General features: G+C 39.7%; 1 protein-coding gene across 1 annotated transcript; it reads left to right on the plus strand.

The window, feature by feature from the left end:
• Positions 1-5,810: 5,810 nt before the first annotated feature.
• Positions 5,811-6,758, plus strand: LOC127674359 (melanoma-associated antigen 10-like). Its single transcript, XM_052170145.1, has one exon. It carries the CDS (start codon positions 5,811-5,813, stop codon positions 6,756-6,758), a length of 948 nt encoding a protein of 315 aa, XP_052026105.1.
• Positions 6,759-24,509: the final 17,751 nt, after the last annotated feature.

Raw genomic sequence — 24,509 nt, forward strand, 5'->3', positions numbered from 1 at the left:
TAGCAAGGTATAGGATGGTATGTTCTATAAATATCAGTTAGATCCATTTGGACCATATCTTCAGTTAGTTTTACTGTATCTCAGTTTAGTTTCTGATTCCATGATTTGTCCATATTTGAGAGTGGGGTGTTGAAGTCTCTCATTATTATTGTGTGGGATGCAATGTGTATTTTGAGCTGTATTATAGTTTCTTTTATGAATGTTGGTGCCCTTGCATTGGAGCATATATGTTCAGAATTGAGAGTTCACCTTGGTAGACTTTTCCTTTGACAAGCATGAAGTTTCCCTCCTTATCTTTTTTGACACTGTTTGGTTGAAAGTCAATTTTATCCATTATAAGAATGGCCACTCTAAGCTTGTTTTTTGCAACTGTTTGCTTGGAAAATTGTTTCCAACCTTTGACTCTGAAATAGTGACTGTCTTTGTCACTGAGGTGGCTTTCTTGTATGCATCAATATATTGGGTCCTATTTACACATCCAGTCTATTAGTCTATGTCTTTTTATAGAGAAATTGAGACCCTTGATATTAAGAAATATTAAGGAAAAGTGATTGTTGCTTACTGTTATCTTTTTAGTTCAAGGTGAAATTCTGGTTGTATCGAAATCTTCTATTGGGATTGTTGAAAGATTACCTCATTGTTTTTTCTACATTGTGTTTTCCTGCCTTCTGTTGGTATTTTCCATCCATTATCCTTTGTAGAGCTGGATTTCCAGAAAGATATTGTGTAAATTTGCTTTTATCATGGAATGCCTGGTTTTCTCTGTCTATGGTAATTGACAGTTTTACTGGGTATAGTTGTCTGGTCTGACATATATTTTCTCTTACAGTCTGTATAACATATGCCCCAGATATTCTGTCTTTCATAATCTCTGCTGAGATGTCTTGTGCAATTCTGATAGATTTGCCTGTATAGGTTACTTGACCTTTTTCTCTTACTGCTTGTAATATTCTTTCTTTATTTAGTGCATTTGGTCTTTTGAATATTATGTGATTGGAGGAATTTCTGTGCTGGTCCAGTCTGTTTAGAGTTCATCAACTACTATTGTGGGAGTGCTGTAAGGGAAGGATATGCTCTTTGGACTGTGTTGAGTGATGTTTAGTGTTGTGGATTCCAGAAGATGCCTGTTGGGCAGTTGGAGTGTGGGTGAACACTATGCCACCAAGCTGGACCTGGCTGATATGTAAGGTCTGGGAAGAGGACCATCATGTAATTCTTCATCTGTGCCATGGGTATATTCAAGAATAGGTGTGCTGGAATTATGTGGCCTAATGTGGACAGGAGGTCCAGCCTTGCAAGAGATCTACCAACTTCAACAAAAAAAGTCCTCCTCAAATCATTGAAGCAGAGAATTTAGCTAGATTTGCATGCTTTGGAGATACTGAGGCAAACAGGTACCTAATTAGTGGAAAGAGCCTGTGCCTCAGTGTCTTTATTGGAGGACTTGGGATCATGAAGTCCATTTTGTGAGGTTCATTGAGTTTAAAGCATCCCTCAGTGCTGACTTTAGGTAATGATCCAGTCAACAGCCATGTATATATATATATATATATATATGGTCACAAGGGGAACATGTGAATATATTGTGGGGTGCCTTGAGTTTAACCTTTGTGTTGTTTTATGATATAGAGAACCTTGCCTGCCTATTCTCTTGGTGACTGTGAACTCGCTGCCATTGTGTGAGACTCCTGGAAGGGAGGTGGTCTTGCCTTGCCAGTTGAGGTAAGAATTTCTGTTTCAGTCCAAAGTTTACACAGAGATTGTTCCCCTTAGAAAATATCACTTCCTGCCCAGGATTTCATTTTGATAAAGAGACCTCCCTTTGGGTTAGCATAGGTCCAAGTAGAGCTCACATGTAGGATTGAGCCCTTTACTCCATGATAATGGGGGACTAATGATAGTCACTATTTTAGTTCTGTGGTAGGAGGAGTTTGAACACCTCCCTCAGTGAAAAGCTCACAAGAAAGTACTGTGAAATCTCTGCTTTGATGAGTGATGCCAAAATAGTTAGGATGGAGAATGTAAAATGCATCAAACAGGGACCATCTTCTGAAATAAGCACCTTCCTCCCTTCACTGTCTGGGTACTGTAGCCATCAGCCCCATCTCAGCAATCAGGGATCAGCAATCATCTTAAAATAAGGATTTGGGAAGAGAGTGGGTTATTGGAAACTAGTTTCTACATTGTTAGGCCCAGACAACATAGCTACCTTGTATCATTTTCAGGAACTGGAAACAGGTGTGGGCTGATTTAATGGGACTGTGTCTGTATCCAAGCTGACAGTTATGCATATAGGGAGCTCCTGGACTCAGTCCCATCTTGTGACATTCCATGTAGAAAGACAGCCATACCATGCTTTCTGAGTCCAGGTGAGTACTTAGGGCAGGTCAAAGGTTTCCATCAGGATATATAAGGACCAAGAGTATTTCAGATTTCTCCATTCGGTTAGCATTGCTTGGAGTATATAACATGCATGTTGGCATGAGCTGCTTGCTGGGTCCAACTTTGTGAACAGGAGCATATATAAGAACTTCCCAGGAATAGGGGTACATCATGTTCAGGGAAGAAGTTAGATCTGAGAGTGGACCGTCAAAGCTCCAGTCCAGATAAATGTCATTTAACTTTATAACTGAGCTCTAAATATAGCCCCACATGCAGGAATCAGCCTGTGCTTGCTGTCAAAGAAACAGAGGAGAAATTGTGAAAATTTACATCAGCCCACGTCTCTCTTTGGCTGGAATGAGTACACCTGGAGGGACCCATGGCTCCAGCCACATGGGTAGCAGAGGATGGCCTGGGCAGATATCAGTGAGAGGAGAGGTCCTTGGAACTATGAAGGCTCATTGTCCCAGTGTAGGGAAATGTCAGGACAGGGAAGCAGTAGTGGGCAGATGTGTGAGCAGGGGGAGGGGTAGTGGAATAGGGGGTCTTCAGAGAGGCAAATAGTAAGGGCATAGCATTTGATATGTAAATAAAAATATTTAAAATACTGCCACTTTATAATAGTTGTTCAACAGAATTGCCTATGTAGTGACAGGGTTCACCACAGCAATGAACCTGTGTTATCTGTGGAATTCCTATCCAGAAAGGATACTCTGTAGTTCTTCCTGAACTCTCCTAAATCCGAAATTAAGCAACCTTCAATCTCCAGAACAAAATTGTTTTGTGTTCTGTGAGTCATTGGATGTAGATGGTATGGTCAGGCAGGAGTACAGGACCACAATTGAGTGTCCCTGTTTGTTTCAGGTTATCAGTGGGTCAAAGTTGATTAAATGCAGGCTGTCTATAGGGTATAGGGCATCTGAAGTCCACCAGCAGCTTGTGTTTCAGTCACAAAGGAATCAGGAATCCCCTCCTTGGAAACTCTCTGAAAGTGGCATCCAAAGGCAACAGTATCCTAATGCTAGGAGTGTGACTAGGCAAGGAGCTGAGTCCTACAAGAGCCCACTGTTTGGTATCCAGTTTATATCATGTCTGAATCTGCTTTATCTGGGGTGCCTCGATTATAATAGGGGCTTTGCACTTTATCTGCATCTAGACTCTGAATGCATGTATCACCCCTCTGATCCCTGAAAAACTGGTTGTGACTCCTCCCTGAGCATCTGCCTGTAGATGTGTAAGTATGGGGAGGGACTCATTCCCTCACAAAAATTAAGGCACATCCTGATCTCTAGGAATGCCACAAAATTGTTTAGAATCCTCCAAGGTACCAGTAGCATGGGAAGAAGCTCATTTTCCAAACCAATACAGCTTTGCTCCAACACTCTCAAAAGACTACAATGTTACTTGATTACCTGGCCCATTTATCTTTGGTGGGGCTTCTGCAAATAACTCACACACACCCTTTTTTCTTACTGATTTTATGATTCTCAGAGCAGAGTGAGAAGAGAATAATTTCTCAAAATGGACCCACTTAAATACAATTTGGCTACACTTAGATCAGTTCTCTTTACACAGCTTATGTTGAGACGTTTTTTTATATTTTACAGTATTAAATATTTTTTATTGATAGGTCTGGAGAAGATATAGCTCTCTAGCATCTAGTCTTGGTGAGAAACAAGTGTGGATTGTAGTTGAATTCAGCTTCATGTTTATAGATATATGGTCAGAGTCTTTTTCTGAGGTCCATACATAATGAGTTCCTGGTGTACAACAGCAGTCAAGGTAAATCTAGAGTCCAATGAGGACAGCAGATCACATGTAGTCTATGTGAAATTCACCATTCACATTGTTTTCACACCTGCTCTCACAAGTTTGTGAGCCCCAACCCACTGTTATAATGGTAGGCTTCCTTATCACTTCTCTCTTCTGGAAGGAAGGTGAGCCTCTCTACTGAAGGATATTATCAGAGCAGCAGAAAAACCATATAAAGGTTATCAGAGAAGGTGGTCAGCATTCATAAGCAATCTAGGTGAGTTTGAGTTATGATGTTGAGAACTAAAGGTGAGGAAATGTATAAACCCCTCCACAAGAAGGGATGCCACAATACCTATTCACCTACATCAATGTTTTCTGAAGATCGCTCGGTATGTGGGTAATGTAACTGCCTCTTTTTTACTAGACTAGGTAGCTATAGCTATGAACAAGTATCACAGGATCATCAAATCCAGATAGTATCCTGGAATGTATGAGAAAAGGAACACCCTGTCATGGGGCCCATAATCACTTGTCACATGCCTGACCCACACAGTACTGGGTGAGAATGTCTTGCTAACTACCCTATCTTGTTTCCAGGTCACTGGTCTCAGGGAGCAAAAATCCTGATTAAGTGGACTTTGACTAGAGTCACCAGCGCGAAGATCTCAGTATTGTCAGGGCAGAAGGTGAGGACTGCCGCTCTCCTGCATCTAAACAACATGAAAAATGACACATGCCTGCCCTCCTATAGGCTGTGAGAAACCTAGAGTCCATAGAGTGTTTCCCTCACCTTATTTCCTCTTTCATTTGTATGACAGAAACAGGCTCTTGGCTAAAAGAAACTAGGCTGAGATCATCAGTTGAAGCAGTACAGTCCTTGTCATTGTTGAAGGAATGTGTTGGGAACGTCTGACAATTCAGGACACATGAAAACCATTAAACTGTAACTGCTCTTGTAATTTACATTGAATAGGTGTAGCCACACTTGAAGAACGCTTAATAACTTTTATTAATTTCCAAAATTTGAACACTTAAAACTTTGCTACAAGCTAGCATCAGGTCAGTGTAAAGTCCCTGACAGGGAAACCTGAGGGACTTATATGATCATAGAAGACAACATTTATCTTAAGTAATGTTAACCAAATTTCATCTCTCTCTTATATTTAGGAATAGGAAGTAAGTTACCAATTAGCTGTTTGTAGCTATGGAAAGGTGTAAGCATATCTTATAATTATTGCAACATGGAAGGCATGAAAATCTTCCTCTGAGATAGTGTTCTTAGTTGCAGTACATAGGCAAAACTATGTACCCTCAGAACATATGGAGATGTCCATATTGAAATTATGTAGCAATGTATGCATCATCTAAGAATATAGACACTCCACATTCCCTGGCCTTATGGTGTCCCTGAGGTCATCTGTTTTGTGACCTGGCTGCACTCCAAATAGCTGCGTCTCTTCCTGTTTGAGGATTTCAGGATTCTAGGATTGCTTGCAGTCTTGTGACCCTAGAGCCCGACTCAGGATATCTCAAATAACATGATATTTTGAAGGCTGTGTGAAGTGGTCTGCCATAAAAGTCCACTCACTCTCTTCCTTTCTCCAACAGGCCTGTGTATCCACCTTGCTTTGACTGGTAGACTCTCCTGTCTATTGTTACCAAGGAAAAATACAATGGCTGATTCCCATAACTCACAGTACTACAACCTCCAAGAGAGTGCTCAGGCCCAGCAGGAGTTTGACAATGCCCAGGCTAACATGGAAACAGCAGAGGAAGAGGAATACACCACCACCTCTAATATGGTGTGTGGTAGTGGAATCCCAGTTCCTCCCCAGAGTCCTCAGGGAGCCTCGTCTCCCTGTGAGGCACTGGCCTACATTCCTGAAGGCTCATCTGAGGAAGGTTCAGTCAAACAATTAGAGGAGCTGGAAGACCCACTGTATTTGTTGCACAATGCCAAGAATGTAAAGGTGTATGACTTGGTGGACTTTCTGCTTACCAAATATCAAATGAATGCATTCACTACCAAGGCAGAAATGCTGGAAAGTATTGGTAGAGAGTATGATGAGTACTATCCTCTGATCTTTAGTGAGGCCTCTGAGTGTATGAAGCTGGTCTTTGGCCTTGACATAGTAGAAGTGGATCCATCTGTCCATTCCTATAACCTTGTCACTGCCCTGGGCATCACTTATGATGGGATGCTGACTGATGTCCAGGGTATGCCCAAGACAGGCATCCTCATAGTTGTACTGGGTATCATTTTCATGCGGGGAAACTTTGTCAGTGAGGAGATTATCTGGGAAATGTTGAATAACATAAGGTTGCATGGTGGTACGGATCCTTATCTACATAAAGACCCCAGGAAGCTGATCTCTGAGGAGTTTGTTCAGGAAGGTTACCTGGAATACAGGCAGGTGCCCAATAGTGATCCTCCTAGCTATGGGTTCGTGTGGGGCCCAAGGGCCTTTGCAGAAACCACCAAAATGAAAGTCTTGGAGTTTTTTGCCAGCATTAATAAGACTCACCCCAGAGCCTACCCTCTAAAATATGCAGAGGCTTTGAGGGATGAGATAGACAGGGCCAAGGCCTGGATCTTCCAGCGGTTGTTTCAATATCTGTAACCTGCACACATTCTAGTGCACTGGCAATTCTCCTCTAACATCAGATGAGACAGATCACTGCTCCAATTATTGTCCCTCATGTGAGAGTTGGTGGGAGGAGTGTACTAAACATTCTTTTTGTATTGTTTTGAGTGACTTTAGGGTTCTTGGTATTACAAAATATTAATATTCTTAATTCAAGATCCATTAGCTTTAAGGTCTTTTGTTGTGCATGCTTTGCTGTTTTTCCTGTTTGGAAGATTTTTCATTTTCAAACTAAATGATTATGATTTTTGTCTTAATTTGTAAAATGACACAGCATACCGGTGATATTGAAATTGTAATTTCCTGGGCGATGGGGAAAAACTTGGGAATAATTTAAAAAACAAGATTAAAATGAATCTTTGTCTTTAAGTCTTTTGGTCTCTTGGTTAACAAATTAAAAGTAAAACTAAAAACAGCACATAGAATTTCTATCTCAAAATTCTTCTCTTGTTCCCCATTCATATTAATGTCCTTTATATGTGCTGTGGAATTGGCTGAAGTTAGATGTTCCCTTACCTTTAGAAATGTGGAATACAGTTGAATCCAGAGCCGTCATTTACTCCAGATAGATTTGGGTAGGATCCACAGCTCCATCAATACAGTTAGTAGTTCTTTATGACCATTATCACGAGAACAGAAGTTTTGCAGAGGGGTCTGCTGAGGCAATGTCACTGGCGTAAACCAAGGCATTTGGGGAGTCTTAGACACATAGCAGCTTGCCAGGGCTGTATGACATATTCCCCTCAAAGTGAGCTTATTTAAGACCACAGTGTCCAGTCACTTATCACTTAGGAAATGTATCCATTTCTCCATAAGCAAGTATTAGCTTTTAAGGGAATGATAATCTGGTAACAAACCACAGTCATAGGAAGTTTAAGTAAAGAGGATGTCTGAGGCAGAGCAAGCATGTGTAAACCTAACTGGGAATTGCACGTATATTGGGTGTAGTTGAGGACAGGAGTGGGAGGGATGGGGAAATGGAGAGAGGGGATACAGGGAGAGACACCTGGAACTGGAGGACATTTACATGTGGAATATGGAAAACTAGTGTACAGAAAACATCCTGAAATCTATGAACAGTATTGTGGTGGTTTGAAAAAGCTTGACTTGTGGTTAATGCCACTGTTACTAAGTGTGTTCTTGTTGGAATAGATGTGACCATATTTTATGAAGTCACTATGGAAGTTGGCTTTGAAATGTTCCTTGTAGCTGCTTGAGGATTACAGTCTTCTCCTGGTTTCTGTAGTGTTGGCATTTAATCTAGGCTCTGCCCCACAGATACCTGGAAATAGCCAGGTGTGCCTGACTCACTGTAAAAGGGGCTGCCTGCCTCCTCTTCTCTTACTTGCTCTCTTGTTCTTGCTCCTGCTCCTCTCCCTCCTCGTTCTTCTTCCTCCTCTCTCTCTCCATGTGCTCATGGCCAGCCTTTACTCCTCTCTGTCTCTCTGTCTCTCTACCTGTCTCTGTCTCTCTCTCTCTTCCTCTCTCACTTTCCCCGCTCTCTCTCTGTCTCTCTGTCTCTCCATCTCTTTCTCTTTCTCTCTGTCACCCTCTCTCTTCCTCTCTCTCTGTCTCTCTGTCAGTCTGTCTCTCTGTCTCTCTCTGTCACTCTGTCTCTCTGTCTCTCTGTCTCTCTCTGTCTCTCTCTCTCTCTCTCTCTCTCTCTCTCTCTCTCTCTCTCTCTCTCTTTCTCTCTCCTTCTGACTTTCTATCAACTCCCCTCCCCATGCCTCTATAAATTCTATTCTATACTATACCATCCTGTGGCTGGTCCCTCAGGGGAAAGGTATGCCTCAGCATGGGTTGGTGGAGGAACTCCCTTCTCCCAGACCTGACTGCACGTCTACCAAACATAATCTTTGTACCATTATCTTTTTATAAAACACAACACTTAGGAAGAGTATGTAGAATACTATTTCAATCTCCAGTGCCATGCCTGCCTAAATATTACCATTCTTCTACAATGAAGGTCATGGACTGAACCTCTGAAGCTGTAAGCCAATTTCAACTATATGTTGTCCTTTGTTGTCCAGACCTGTGGGACCTAGTTATTCGGGGAGCCGAGGGGAACCCAAGCCTGAAAGAGAAACAGGTGGGAAAAGGGATCAAGGCCAAGCAAAAGGGAGTCTTGTCAAAGCCTCTTAAATGAAAAGCAAAACGCCTGGTTTTGAACAGTCTATAAGAGGAAGTAGGGAGGGGCTGAGGGGGATGCTGAAAGCACAGAAGGAGGAAAGGTCATCCGGGAAGGATGTTGGCTGTGGCATTCAGCAGCGTTTCTGGAATGCTGGTTCTGCTTAGACAACCCCAGGTTTTCGGCCAGGAAGAGAACAAGTTGATCAGCTTTGTGTGAATAAGGGGGTGGTTCTGCTATAAACCTAAAGGTCAGTGGAATCTCAAGGTGAGAGCTGTTGAGGGTCTTATTTTTCCACAGTTTGGTCTCCTATATATCCCCCTTTTTTTCTTTCTTAAAGTTGGGGAATAGCTATGGAAAAAGGGTTGGTGGAGATCCTGTTTTAGGCTATGTGGCTTGCACCCCATGTCCAGCACCACAGTAACTAGGCCGTTTTAGGTCCTGCTAGGGCAGGGCCTCTGTCTTAGGCTATGTGAGTGGCACCCACTTCTGGCATCACATTCCACTCCAATGACTTAATCAGGCCCTTGGTGGTTGTGATGAGCGCCCAGGTAGTGGACCCACAATAATCCCATCATGGAGTCACCCTGCAGTCAATATGTGGTGTGCATCTAGCTCATGGCACCACAATATTCCCGTCTTTGGTGACTTCCACACCTTATGACCCTCAGCCACTATTAGGAGCCAGAGGTCACCCTCCCTTCACTGATGTCTCCACAGCTTATGGAACCAAGAGGGCCAGTGTCTGCAGCAAGGGTGGAGATTTGAAGGCCAATCGGTTGCTGTCTCTGTGTCAGAGGAAGATAGGTCTTTGGCTGAGCCTCGGCTGTCTAGCCGATGGTAGTGGATTGCAACTGGTTTGTTTAAGGCAGAATGATCTGTGATTTAACGAAACTGGTTGATCTGTTAAAATCCCAGGGGTCAAATGACAAAAGCAACAAAAGACCGACAAGCAGCCCCAAAAGGCTGGGGAGCAAGGTGGAGAGCCAGGGCACAAAGTCTCAGCATCTACATACTCTGGAAGCTATCATGTTCCTTCGACATTCTGAAAAAAAAAAAAACAAACCCACAAACATGCCTTCTTCTCTACACTCAGAGTTCCCTGGCATTAAAATTTAAAAATTTTTGTGGTATATAGAGATGCAATTCTCCCCTCTTTTATTATAAAAATACTGTTGTAAAGTTCAATGGGCCTGTTCCATAATATCTTGCCTCTGCGAATTTTGAGGAATCTCAGTAATATGACTAATATCAAGTTGTTAATAAAACATCTCAAATGACTGACTATAATAATCAGTTATAATATCCTTAATCTGATTTGGAACATTCAGTATAAAAAATAACATATGTAAAAACAGTTATAACTAGAAAGCTTGAAAGGCTGTCAATGGTCACATGTATATTTTTTGATTAATTTTTTTGAATTGCATTGTATAAATAATTGCAAAAGTTAAGAATTAGTAGCATTAAAAATAAACAATTTAAAGCAATTGTAAGCCATGAGCTATATATATATATATATATATATGTATATGTATATATAAATAAAAAATTTGATTTTTAACATTTTAAAAAGAACAGCTACAGCACCCAATTCAATTATCTTGTGCTGAAGCAAGGAGACGCTCAAAAGAATAAACATGTGATCTAATTATATGAGTTTTACTACCATAGTAGATGTATTTTTATAGGATGCATGTATAAATCTATAACAATATAAAAACATGTATAAATGCAAATTTGTAACAATTTATCTTTTAGATAACAATTATTAATTTTGTCAAAAAAGGCTTGCCACATAATAGATCAACCATCAATGTTTTCTAATAACCAATTTGATTGCTGTTTGAAACAAGGAACAAACATTTTCTGCCTTGAAAACAGAGGTTTAGGTCCTTCCAGGCAAGCTTAAGACGAGGTTAATATAAGATAAAGCCAATTAATATATCCTAACAGCCTTTAAAAATCATGTATATAAAAATTCTAAAAGTCCATAGTTAGGAGCAAAGGCCTATAATGAACATTCCATGAACATTATACACTGAAAAATTTAAGATCCTAGCTTCTTGTATTGAAACAGAGAAAAAACATTTTCTCTCACATAAGGTAAGGCTATTAGCCATTCCTCGAGGAAAAAACCTTCTAATTAAATTGCTTTATTGCTTCTTTAAAGTTAGGAGCAAATGCTTTTATAATTATTAAAATGTAAAGCAAAAAACAACCATTTAAATCCATAATAATTTTGTATGGAGTAGACAGGCCAAATTTCAAGGCCTTTATAAGTTCTACATAGCCTTATTGACCTTTCATAGATTTGAAGTGCATTTTAAACTGTACCTGGATAAGTTTTTCAAGAATTTTTTTTAGCCAAACATTTCCTAGGTGGGGCCTGTAAGGCAGGTACAATTTCTCACAAGCTTCCTCACAAGCTTCGGCTCTGACATTGCCTCACTGAGGAAGATCTAAGACCCACCTTGAGTCCTTGGCAAGGATGTTACATGCGGTTCCTCAAATGTAACGACCTTCTGAGCCTTTTATCTAAGACCAGACCCAAACCCACCTGTTCTGCAAGGACATTTTGAGAATTGAATAACAAAAGGAATCTATAATCTCAGGGTTTACAGAAAAATTCTACTCATAGTTTCATCGCAGTCAAAGGAGCCTGTTTGATATCAAATAAATTACCACTGAGATCTTCTTTTTAATCTTAAAGGGTTAAATTTTGCTCCTACCATTGTAGCCAATGAACTTGTGGAAAGGTAGCAATAGGCCTATAATGGCCACAGCTGTATCACTCTTAAAATTATCTTAATTACAAAATATGTTAAGAATCGTGAGCCTTTAACAAGACTGCAAACTGAAAACTGCAGCCAATGACACACTGGCAATTTTTATTGTAACTCAATTTTTTCTTGCAATATTAGAGCATAATTACAACTTTGGAAGCAAATCCTAATTTTAAACAATCTATTTTCTTTAAAATCAATGGCAAACGTATTATTTTTACAGCACAAGTATTGTCTGTCAGATCTTATGTTCAAGTGTATGACAGTGTTACTTATTAAAGAGACATTATTTTAAATCGTATTTCTTATAAGTCCAATCGCCAGGCCAAGATTCACACAAAACACCATGGCAATTTTGAAGCATCTTAGAGGCCTGTATTTCCTGGGTTGTGTCATGCCACGTGTAGCTAGTTAAGACAGCTCTGACACTGAATCACCAGTTTTAAACTAACCTTTTCTTAATAACACTATACCTTTAAATCATAACCAATTAATTTATAACTCTGTAGTCAAGATATGTGAAAACCTTATACCATTAAGACCAATTAAAAACAAGAATAAAGCAATTACACAAATTTCATAAGTTAAACCAAAGTTTCCCAAAACTCGAGGCTGGTAGCCTTTTTGAAAAGCGGCTTTTTCTCCAGCTGTGTTTGACTCCTACTTATGAAAGTGAGGCACCTTAAATTAGCTTCCTTTGTGTAAATTGCAGACTGGCAGGACTGCCAGCAGATAAAGCTGTTTTACCATTTTTTTTCTTTTTAACATAAAACATAAAAACAACGATCATTCAGGCAATCAAAACAATAGACAGCATAAATTTACACATATATGGACAGGTTTTGTGCACCAAAGACAGACAACAGACAGCGAGGGAACTTGATGTCTCAAGGAGATCAAAATATCTTAACCAGAACTAAGGGGATCTCCAGTAGGTTTCAGAGAGGAAACAGGACATCTCCCATTTTCCTCTCCTCCCCAGGATAGTTTTGAAATCGATTTCAACCATTTTTTTTTTGATACCACGTCCTACACATGGAAAAACTGCTTTTCTGAAACATGATTTTTCTCTTGTTTAAGATTTAATAAGGGGGAAGGGGGTGCCTAGGTGAACACACACACACACAGACATGGTATAGAATAAAGTTTGCTCAGGACAGAGGATGAAAGTTAATGGGTTAGATGAGACAGAGAAAGGCAGAGAGAGAGAGTGTGTAGATAAGTAGAGATTGGCCATGACCACGTGGAGAGGCTGGAGTGAGCGGCAGTCGGTCAGAATTATGGTAAAGAGCCACCTCCTCCTCCATGGTGGATGTATTCTCAAGACCTAAATGCTCCTTATCGTGGGGTCTGTTAAAGATTGGATTAATTAATGGCATATCAGAGGGGGATGGATCCCTCGGGAGCAGAGGATAAAGAGAAGTCACAGGAGCAGATGGCAGGGGCTCAGACCTGTCTATAACAACCGAGGAAGGTTTTGAAGAATTCTTTTTAGGGGAAAGCAAGGTCACTGAAGCTGCCCGAGACAAAGGGTGGAGGCAATATTCAGCGACCAACAAAAGCTGCTGTCTATCAGGGTCCTCATTCACACTCCCTATCACGAATGAGCTCCCAGTAAGAAAAAGCGGTGGCAGGAACAGCATCAGGGCCCTGCCTGGTCCATTTTTCATTTAGTTCTAGATCCACATTTTGCCATTTTTTTTATAGTGAATCTCTGGTCCGTCTATGATGAACCAGGGGCATGTCTGATCTATAAAAATAAAAAAAATTACCAAATCCTTCTTTTTAATTCAACTGCCCTTTCCCTGAGAGAAGCTTTCAGGTCTCTAATGAAGACCACTTCTTTAGACAATGGCCCATTTCTTATGGGACGGAAATGAAAACTTACTGAAGGAAACATTCTCTCATGAGCAGTGAAAGTGCTTCCTCCCAATGACTTCTTTGCCACAATGGCCTTCTCCGGTGGGATTTCCATCTGGCGAAGGTCCATACTTCAAGCAACACGTGGGGCGCCACTTGTCCTGACCCACTGGATCTAGTTATTTGGGGAGCTGAGGGGAACCCAAGACTGAAAGAGAGAAATGGGCAGGAAAACGGAGCAAGGCCAAGCAAAAGGGCAGGGGTCTTTAAGGGTCAAAGCCTCTTTAATGAAAAGAAAAATGCCTGGTTTTGAACACTTTGTAAGAGGAAGTAGGGAGAGGCTGAGGGGGATACTAAAAGCACAGAAGGAGGAAAGGTCATCCGGGACAGATGTTGGCTGTGGCATCCAGCAGCGTTTCTGGAATGCTGGTTCTGCCTAGACAACCCCAGGTTTTCAGCCAGGAAGAGAACAAGTTGATCAGCTTTGTGTGAATAAGGGGGTGGTTCAGCTGAAAAACCTAAAGGTCAGTGGAATCTCAAGTTGAGATCTGTTGAGGGTCTGATTTTCCACAGTTTGGTCTCCAACACTTTGTAACACTTATCTTGGTCTTGGTGTCTCTTCACACTATTAGAAACCCTAACTAATACCGTGACATAGGTAAGACGTCTATCAGTGGGACATATGGAATCTGGTCTGGCAATCTTTGGTAGTCAGGCAAGGCTTCTTTGGGAGGAAAATCATACCCTTTGGTTTTTTTTTTTTTTTTTTTTTTTTTTTTTTTTTTTTTTGGTTGAGCAGAACCCATGAGGATCTCCAAACAATCATATTCTGCCCTCATTGCCAAGGGAAACCTTACATAGTTCATTGACTGTAAGCAGGTCTATGCTGTGACTGCATGGAGATGCCAACCCAACATTCTAGTCTATTTGTTGTGAGAAGGTACTCTGTAAGCTACAAAAAGAGAAACATACACAAACATTGCCACAAATACTTCAACCAGCCATCAGTCATGCATGCATTAATTACAAGGGTACTGCAAGAGGAATGGTGGTGCAAACTTGTAGGAGTTGCTAACCAATGTTTGGTTTAAGTTGAGGTCCATGCCATGAAAGGGGTTCCCATCCTCTATATTTCCTGTACATGGAAACAGGATGGCTCAGAGACCTAATGATGAAGTAAATGTGAGTGGCCTAAAAGTCAATTATATGATTTGTAATTATATTCTGTAAACTTATATATTGGTGCTTTTTCCAGATCAGAGAGCATTCCTGTAGCAACAGATGAAATCAGCTTCAGAAAGACATAGCAAAGCATTATACAAATATAGAGACTAAATTGGGGGTCACATTCTGGTCCCTCCACTTAGAGAACAGGAACCCTGGAGAAAGATACAAGTCAGAAAGGATGGGAGACACCAGTAGAACATGGCCCATCAAACCAATAAAGTAGTGCTTGAATGGACTCACAGAGACTAAAGCAGAAAGCACAGGGCCTGTATGGGTCTGCATCAGGTTTTCTGTGAAGTTAAAAATATTATTTATTTAACACATGTTTTTGTCTTCTCCATGAGTTACTGATGAATAAACTTACTGTTTTCTGTTTTTTTCTGAACTGTAACTGTCTAGTTCAAATCGTCTGTTCTGGTCTAAATATTTCTCCAGTCTGAATGATTCGAACTTGCTTCTCTTGGCTTCTGGCTGAACCATTCTGCTTTGCCTCAAACTAACTCTGACAATCTTTTCAAATTTTCAGGCTTCTTCTCACTTTCTGGTTTGTTATCTTTTCACCTGCAACCTGAAAAACTGCCTCTCCCAACATCCACACTCTCAAATAGCCTCTCTTGTTTTTATGTTTTTTTTTTTTCCTGAGAGTTTGGCCTATCTTATCTCTCACTCATTCTTTCACATATTTCTCTGATTGTTACTTTGTTTGCCCCTCAATTCAACTTTACATTTAAACATGACAACTTCCTTCTACAAAATAACTTTGCTTTTATTGTTTGAAATTTAGTACACAAGGTGTGTACTAAATGTGTCTATATTTCAGCCAGAGGGATTAAATATGTCATTCTAGCCAGATCATACGGGTCTAGAAGAACTTTGGGATTAATCCCTTGACAGAGCAGCCATGTTGCTAGATTAAAATTCCTCTACATGTAATGGTTATTAGTTTGGTGGTTTTGGGAGACTGATAACAGTGGGAGGGGTTGTGCTTCTGACTCTATTTCCTATACCTGCTACTTTTTCCTCAAATTGGCTTGCTTTGGCCAGGCTCAATATGTAAGATTTTTACCTTGTCTTATCATACACTGTTTTGGAATGTTTAGTTGTAGTTGTCTTTGGAGGCCTGCACTTTTCTGAAGAGGAAACATATGGGGAATGGATTAGTGAGAGGGAAGTAGTGAGTGGACCTGGGAGGAATGTAGCGAGTAGAAAATTTGGTCTGTATGTATTGCATAAGTGAAGACTTTATTTTCAACTAAAAATATTTATCTGCATAAATTGTAAATAGAATTTGAAGATTAAAACTTCTAAGTGCTTCTTCAAGCTTCCTGAATTTTACCACTTTATGATTTTAATAAGAAGTACAAAGAACGAAATGAACTTATAAAAACTAAACTTATTATGTATCAAAAACTCTTTTCCATATATACTATTTAATATGTAAGACGAAATACTTTTTTAAAAGGTTGCTGCATGAGTCAAAAATAATTTTGTGATTGTCTGTGGCTGTGTCCTAGACAAGTGATTATCCAGATGTCAATGCTTTTGTCAAAGTCCCAATAAGTACCATATAATTACTCCTCTTCCCAATCATGTCTTTTGTACCTCCCCATCCATGACTTCTTGTCTGGCTTTCCTCCTGCCTCTGAAAATGAGAAAAGTTTCCCTGCCCTCCCTGCAACAGGGTGCATTGCAGATGATTTCTTTCCACACAATAGCTCAGCCTTATCCCCTGAGGACAGTGAACCTTGGTCTGAGATGCTCAAACTGGGCTGAGACTTAGATACCTAGGAACCTACACATTCTACCTTCCCGGAGAACTAGGATTTCACTCTGACTTGGTGGATAATTTGCTGTGCTGGGTCTATTACTTTGATAGTTGGAGCCCAATTTTGTTGTCTTAAAAAGCAGTATATGTCAATAGACAGATTTATAACTTACCAGAAAACTTTGAAAATGAGACTGCAACTGATACAATGGTGTTTTAAGGGACCATACTGTGGTGGATAGTTTTATGTCAACTTGACATAAACTAAAGTCATTAGAGAGGAGGAAACCTCAATTAAGAAAATTCTTTTGTAAGATTGTACTATAGTCAATGCTTTGAGCATTTTCTTAATTAATTATTGATAGGACAAGGGTAGCCCATTGTCGGTGGTGCTTCCCTGGGCTGGTCATCCTATCAGAAAGCAATTTGAGCAACCATGGGAAGCAGGGTTGTAATCAGCACCCTTCCACATCCTCTGCATCAGTTATTGCCTCCAGGTTCTTTCCCTGCTTGAGGTCAAAAGGCATGCAGTAGTCTCTTCAGGTATCCTAGACAGTGCCCTTGGGATCCAGGGCCCCTGATTCCAATACCCGAACCCTGCTTTAAATAAAATATGAGCCAGTATACATAGTAGAAATTTTCTGTTAAAATATATATATTGGAAGAGCAAGCCAGTAATTCTTCCTTGTCCTACTTTAGCTCCTGTTGCCTTCAGGTTCTCATCCTGCTTAGAAACGTTAACTTGGTGATCAGGAACACTCCTGGCCACAGTGCACCATCTCCAAGCAGCACAGGAAGCCAGCTATGCACCCAGCAGCCAGTGCAGAGGATACAACCTGCATAGGTGAGACTGGCCCTGCAGATCTGAGGATCCAGTCAGGAGGCCTCTGGCAGAAGCCTTCCAGTCTCCACCTCAGAAAGGGAACATCCCCTGCCACAGCACACCATCTCCAACTGGCTCAGGAAGTCAGCTATACACCCAGATTCATGGAGGAGACAGGCAGCACAACCTGCATCCAGAGTTGATTGGGGCTACAGAATTACATACCTAAATACAACTACAAGTTAGTGGGTTTTAGCCACCATCTTTGTTCCTGTGACTGTGTAACAGATTGGTAGGCAGGGATCACCAGAATAAAGGATCACTTGGGACACACCCCACCAGGACTCCACCTGCACCCAGGAATTCGGCAGCACCACAATTATTTGTGCCACGGGAAAGCAGGTCACCCAGGGTTGCTGAGATAGGTGTGAAGGCACACAGGAGGGGCAAGCACCAGCCAGTGACAGCAAGACCAACTAATACCAGATATAAACAGATGGCAAAAGGCAAACATAGTAATATTACTAACAGAAATCCAGGCAGTATGGCACCATCCGAACCCAATTCTCCCACAACAGCAAGTCCTGAATACCTCAACACACCAGGAAAGCAAGATTTGGATTTAAAATCACAGGTCATGATGCTGATGGAGGGCTTCATGGAGGGCTTCAAGAAGGACATAAATAACTCCCTTAAAGAAATACAAGAGAGCACAAGCAGGGAGAAGCCCTTGAAGAACTAAGGGAAAACACAACAAAACAGAGGAAGGAATTAAACAAAACCATTCAGGATCTATAGAAGGAGATGGAATAACGAAATCACAAAGGGGGACAACTCAGGACATAGAAAACCTGGGAAAGAAATCAGGAGTCATGGATGCAATCATCAACAACAGAAAACAAGAAATAGTAGAGAGAATCTCAGATGCACAAAATACTATCAAATCATTGACACAACAGTCAAAGAACACGAAAAATGCAAAAAGCTCCTGACCAAAAACATCCAGGAAATACAGGACAAAATGAGAAGACCAAACATAAAGATTATAGGTATAGAAGAGAGTTAAGATTTCCAACTTAAAGGGCCAGTAAATGTCTTCAACAAAACTATAGAAGAAAACTAAAGAAAAGAGATGCCCATGAACATACAAGAAACCTGCAGAACTCAAAATAGATTTGACCAGAAAAGAAATTCCTCCAGTCACATAATAAATAAAACACCAAATGTAGTAAACAAAGACAAAATATTAAAAGCAGTAAAGGAAAAAGGTCAAGTAACATATAAAGGTAGACCTATCAGAATTGCACCGGATTTCTCACCAGAGTCTATGAAAGCCAGAAGGTTCTGGGCAGATGTAATGCAGACCCTAAGGGATCACAAATGCCAACTCAGACTGCCATATCTAGCAAATCTCTCAATTACCATAGATGGAGAAACCAAGGTATTTTATGACAAAAACAAATTTACACAGTATCTTTCTACAAATCCAGCCCTTCAAAGGATAATGAATGGAAAACACCAAAAAAAAGAGGAAACCACACACAAGAAAAAACAAAAGCAAAAACATAATCTTCTCTCAACAAACCCAAAGGGAGATAACCACATAATCATAAAAATTACATCCAAAAATAACAGGAAGCAACAATAGCTATTCCTTAATATCTCTTAACATCAATGGACTCAGTTCCCTAATAAAAAGACATAGACTAACAGACTAGATCTGTAAACAAGACCCAACATTTTGCTGCATACAGGAAATGCATCTCAGTGTCAAAAACTATTGGAGTAAAAGGCTGGAAAACAGTTTTACAAGTAAATTGTCCCAGGAAACAAGCTGGAATAGCTGTTCTAATATCCAATAAAGTAGACTTTCAACAAAAAGTCATCAAAAAAGACACAGAAGAACACTTTATACTCATCAAAGAAAAAAAATCTACCAGGAATAACTCTCAATTTTGAAAATCAATGCCCCAAATATAAGGGTGCCCATATTTGTAATGGAAACCTCACTAAAGCTTAAAGCACATATTGTACCCCTCACAATAATTGTGGGTGACATAAACATCCAACTCTCTTCAATGGATGAGATCAGAGAAACACAAACTAAACAGAGACACAGTGAACATAACAGAAGTTTTGGACCAAAAGGATTTAATATGTATCTATAGAACATTTCATCCTAAATCAAAAGAATATACCTTCTTCTCAGCACCTCATTGTACCTTCTCCAAAATTGACCATATAATTTGTCACAAAGCAGACCTCAACAGATATAAGATCGAAATAATCCCACGCCTCCTATCATATCACTATGGAATAGTGTTGCTTCAATAGCAACAAAGCAACAGAAAGCCCACATACACATGAAAGCTAAACAATAATCTACTCAATGATAACTTGGCCAAAGAAGAAATAAAGAAAGAAATCAAAACCTTTTTAGAATTTATTGAAAATGAAGGCACAACATACCCAAATGTATGTGACGCAATGAAAGCAGTGCTAAGAGGAAAACTCATAGCCCTAAGTGCCTCCAAAAAGAAGCTAGGAAGAGCATACATTAGCAGCTTAATAGCACACCTGAAAGCTTTAGAACAGATTCACTCAATAGGAGTAGAAGGCAGGAAATCATCAAACTCAGGAATGAAATCAATCAAGTAGAAACAAAAAGAACTATACAAAGAATCAACACAACCAGAAGCTGGTTCTTTGACAAAATCAACAAGACCAATAAGCCTTTAGCCAGACTAACCTGAGGTCACAGAGACAGTACCCAAATTAACAAAATCAGAAATGAAAATGTTGAAATAACAACAGAAACTGAGGAAATTTAAAAAAAAAAAAATCAGATCCTACTACAAAAGCCTGTATTCAAAACAACTGGAAAATCAGGAGGAAATGGACAATTTCCTAGACAGATATCAACTATCAAAGATTAATGAGGATCAGCTAGACCTTCTAAATGGTCCCATAACCCCTAAAGAAATATAAGGGTTATTGACAGTCTCAAAGCACAGGACCAGATGGGTTTAGTGCAGAATTCTATCGCACCTTCAAAGGAGACCTAAGACCAATACTCTTTAAAATATTCCATAAATTAGAAAGAAGGAATATTACCAGTTCTATGAAGCCACAGTTTTGCTGATACTAAAACCACAAAAAGTTCCAACAAAGAAAGAGAACCTTAGACCAATTTCCCTTATGAATATTGATGCAAAAATAATGAAATTCTTGCCAACTGAATCCATGATCACATCAAAACAGTCATTCAACATGATCATGGTTCAATATACAGAGATCCATCAATGTAAACCACTACATAAACAAACTCAAAGAAAAAAACCACATGGTCATTTCATTAGATGCTGAAAAAGCATTTGACAAAATTTAGCATCCTTTCATGCTAAAAGTCTTGGAAAGAACAGGAATTCAAGGCCCATACCTAAGCATAATAAAAGCAATATACAGCAAACCCGTAGCCAACATCAAACTGAATGGAGAGAAACTTGAAGCTATCCCACTAAAATCAGGGACTAGACAAGGTTGCCCTTTCTCTCCATATTTATTCTATATAGTACTTGAAGTTCTAGCTAGAGAAAATAGATAGCACAAGTAGGTCAGAGGGATACAAATTTGAAGGAAGAACTCAAATTATCACTATTTGCATATGATATGATAGTATACTTAAGTGACCCAAAAAACTCGATCAGAGAACTCCTACAGCTGATAAACAACTTCAGCAAAGTGGCCAGATATAAAATCAAATCAAGCAAATCAAATCAGTAACCTTCTTACTCAAAGGATAAGAGACTGAGAAAGAAATTGGGGAAATGACATCCTTCACAATAGCCACAAACAATATAAAGTGTCTTGGTGTGACTTTAATCAAAGAAATGAAAGAGCTGTATGACAGGAACTTCAAATCTTTAAGAAAGAAATCCAAGAAGACCTCAGAAAATGGAAAAACCTTCGATGCTCTTGTATTGGGAGGATTAATATAGTAAAAATGGCCATCCTGCCAAAAGCAATATGCAGATTTAATGCAATCCCCATCAAAATCACAACTCAATTCTTCATAGAGTTAGAAAGAACAACTCTCAAATGCATCTGGAAAAAACAAACAAACAAACAAAAACCAGGATAACTAAAACTATTCTCAACAGTAAAAGAACTTCTGGGGGAAATCAGTATCTCTGACCTCAAGCAGTACTACAGAGCAATAGGGTTAAAAACTGCATGGTATTTGTACAGTTACAGGCAAGTAGATCATTGGAATAGAATTGAAGACCTGGAAATGAACCCATACTCCTACGGTCACTTGATCTTTGACAAAGGAGCTAGAACCATCCAGTGGAAAAAAAGATAGCCTTTTCAACAAATGGTGCTGGTTCAACTGGAGGTCAGCATGCAAAAGAATGCAAATTGATCCATTCTTATCTCCTTGTACTAAGCTCAAGTCCAAGTGGGTCAAGGACAACCACATAAAACCAGACACACTGAAACTAAAAGAAAAGGAACTGGGGAAGACCCTTGAAGACATGGGCACAGGAGAAAATTCCTTGAAGAGAAGACCAATAGCTTATGCTCTAAGATCAACAATTGGCAAATGGGACCTCAAACAATTACTAAGTTTCTGTCAGACAAAGGACATTGTCAAAAGGACAAAATGGCAACCAACAAATTTGGAAAAGATCTTTACCAACACTACATCTGACAGAGGGTTTTTATCCAAGATAAATGAAGAACTCAAGAAAGTAGACTTCACAGAGCAGAATAACCCCATTAAAAATGAGGTACAGAGCTAAACAAAGATTTTCACCTGAGGAATATTGAATGTTGGGGAACCACCTAAAGAAATGTTCAAAATCCTTAGTCATCAGGGAAATTCAAATCAAATCGATCCTGAGATTTCACCTCACACTAGTCAGAATGGCTAAGATAAAAAACTAAGGAGACAGCAGGTGCTGCCAAGGATGTGGAGAAAGAGGAACACTCCTCCACTGCTGGTAGGGTTGCAAGCTGGTACAACCACTCTGGAAATCATTCTGGTGTTTCCTCAGAAAAATGGGAATGATACTTCTGGAGGACCCCACTCCTGGGCATATACCCTGAGGATTACCCAGCATGTAATAAGGATACATGCTCCACTATATTCATAGAAGCCTTATTTATAATAGCTGGAAAGAACCCAGATGTGCTTCAATGGAGGAATGGATATAGAAAATGTGGTGTATTTACACAATGGAGTACTACTCAACAATTAAAAAATGAATTCATGACATTCTTAGGCAAATGGATGGAACTGGAGGATATCATCCTGAGTGAGGTAATACAATTACAAAAGAACACACATGGTATGCACTCACTGATAAGCAGATATTAGCCTAGAAGCTTAGAATACCCAAGACACAATTCACATATCAAATGATGCCCAAGAAGAAGGAAGGAGTGGCCCCTGGTCCTGAAAAGGCTCATTGCAGCAGTGTAGGGGATTACCAAAACAGGGAAGTGGGAAGGGGTGGATGGAGGAACAGGGCTAGGGAAGAGGGCTTATGGGACTTTCGGGGAGGAGGGATCCAGGAAAGGGGAAATCACTTGAAATGTAAATAAAGAATATATCGACTAAAAAATATTTAAAGCAAAAAAAAAAAAAAAAAAACCAAAAAAAAAAACAAAACCAAAAAAACCCCCAAAAAAAAACAAAAAACAAAAAACAAAAGAAAAGAAAAGAAAAGAAAAGAAAAGGCAATTGTTACAGATTAGACAGCAACAACATGGACTCTCAGCATTCATTCTGAGATCATATTTACCTTGATTTTTTTTAATTCTTTAGCAGATGCTTTTGAATTTTATGTGTTTTTTTTGTTTTGTTTTGTTTTTCTTTTGGTAACAGGATGGCATACCCCCCAAGGCTTTGTGGCACAAGCCATACTTAAAATTCTAATTTTCCTGCTTCAATTTGTCAATTGTTGGAATTATAGGCATCATTCACTCCCATGTCTCTATTTGAGCAGATAACTTTTGTTTCCTACATTATTAACCTCATTTGAATTTTTTCAGGAAAGCTAACAAGAAGTGCCAAACTATTGCAGTCAAGGACTTTTTTCTATACCACCCTCTTCAACATGTTCCATCCTATGGGAGGCTGAGAATTGCCTCCTCCAGATGATTCCTCGCCTGTTGTCTCACTATGTACCACATGACCCTTCTTTCCTTAACATGTGAACCAGTGCATTAGTCAAACTGACAGCCAGTAACTTCCCATGGGGTAGTGATCAGAGACAACAAAATTAAATCATAAAGATGTGTGATTTATGTGAAAGATACAGATGGAATTTCTGCCTATGAAAGGCAGCATTGTCTACAAAGAGGATGATAAGATCTTTAGGAATTGAGGATCAGTAAATGATTGTTACACATCTATCACATGATGGAGCATTGGGGACTGATTTCATGAAGAGTAATATTTATCTTTTTGGATATTTATTCCCTGCTTTCTTCATAGGTCTACCATGGCAGCATAGTGATCACCCTCACTCTGACTGGCCATCAGGCATATTCTGGAAATTGCCTTCAAAATATTCCAAACAGCCATTCTTCTTTTTGTGACCCACAAATAGTGACCACCAACATCTAGTGTCATCAGTGGGGCAACCATCTAAGAAAGTCATCATCCTCTGTTGGTCACATGATCCCACAAGGTGAGAAAGAGCCAGTCTGAGCTCAGAACCCTTAACTTATTTAAGGATGTGGAAAAATCACTGGAAAAAATATTTTTGCTCAAATCATCTATGAATTTTCCCTGTTTCTAGAAAAATCTGTATGCCAACAAGCAGAAACAGTTAATGTCTAATGTTTCATCAAGTGGAAATAAAGAATCTGTTTCCTTTTCTATTTTTAAAGAGAAAATGGAATTTAAACCCCCACCTCAGCTTTACTCAAGTACCTGCCCTCAGTTAATTCAAGCTTATGTATTATAAAGATGGGTGATAACAAATAGGCTTCTAGGTGTCTCTAACTCCAGGACAGCAGAGTCTAACCTTGCTTGTTTCCTCACCATTAGCTCTTATACATCTTCTCACATTGAACTCTTGAAATTGATTCTTTTTTCATGGATCTGTTCAGATGGACCCAAATA

The sequence above is a fragment of the Apodemus sylvaticus genome, chromosome X, assembly GCF_947179515.1.
Source record: "Apodemus sylvaticus chromosome X, mApoSyl1.1, whole genome shotgun sequence".
NCBI lineage: Eukaryota > Metazoa > Chordata > Mammalia > Rodentia > Muridae > Apodemus > Apodemus sylvaticus.

What these genes read in the sequence shown, in the direction of transcription:
- LOC127674359 (XM_052170145.1), top strand. Translation starts at nt 5,811, where the DNA reads ATGGCTGATTCCCATAACTCACAGTACTACAACCTCCAAGAGAGTGCT.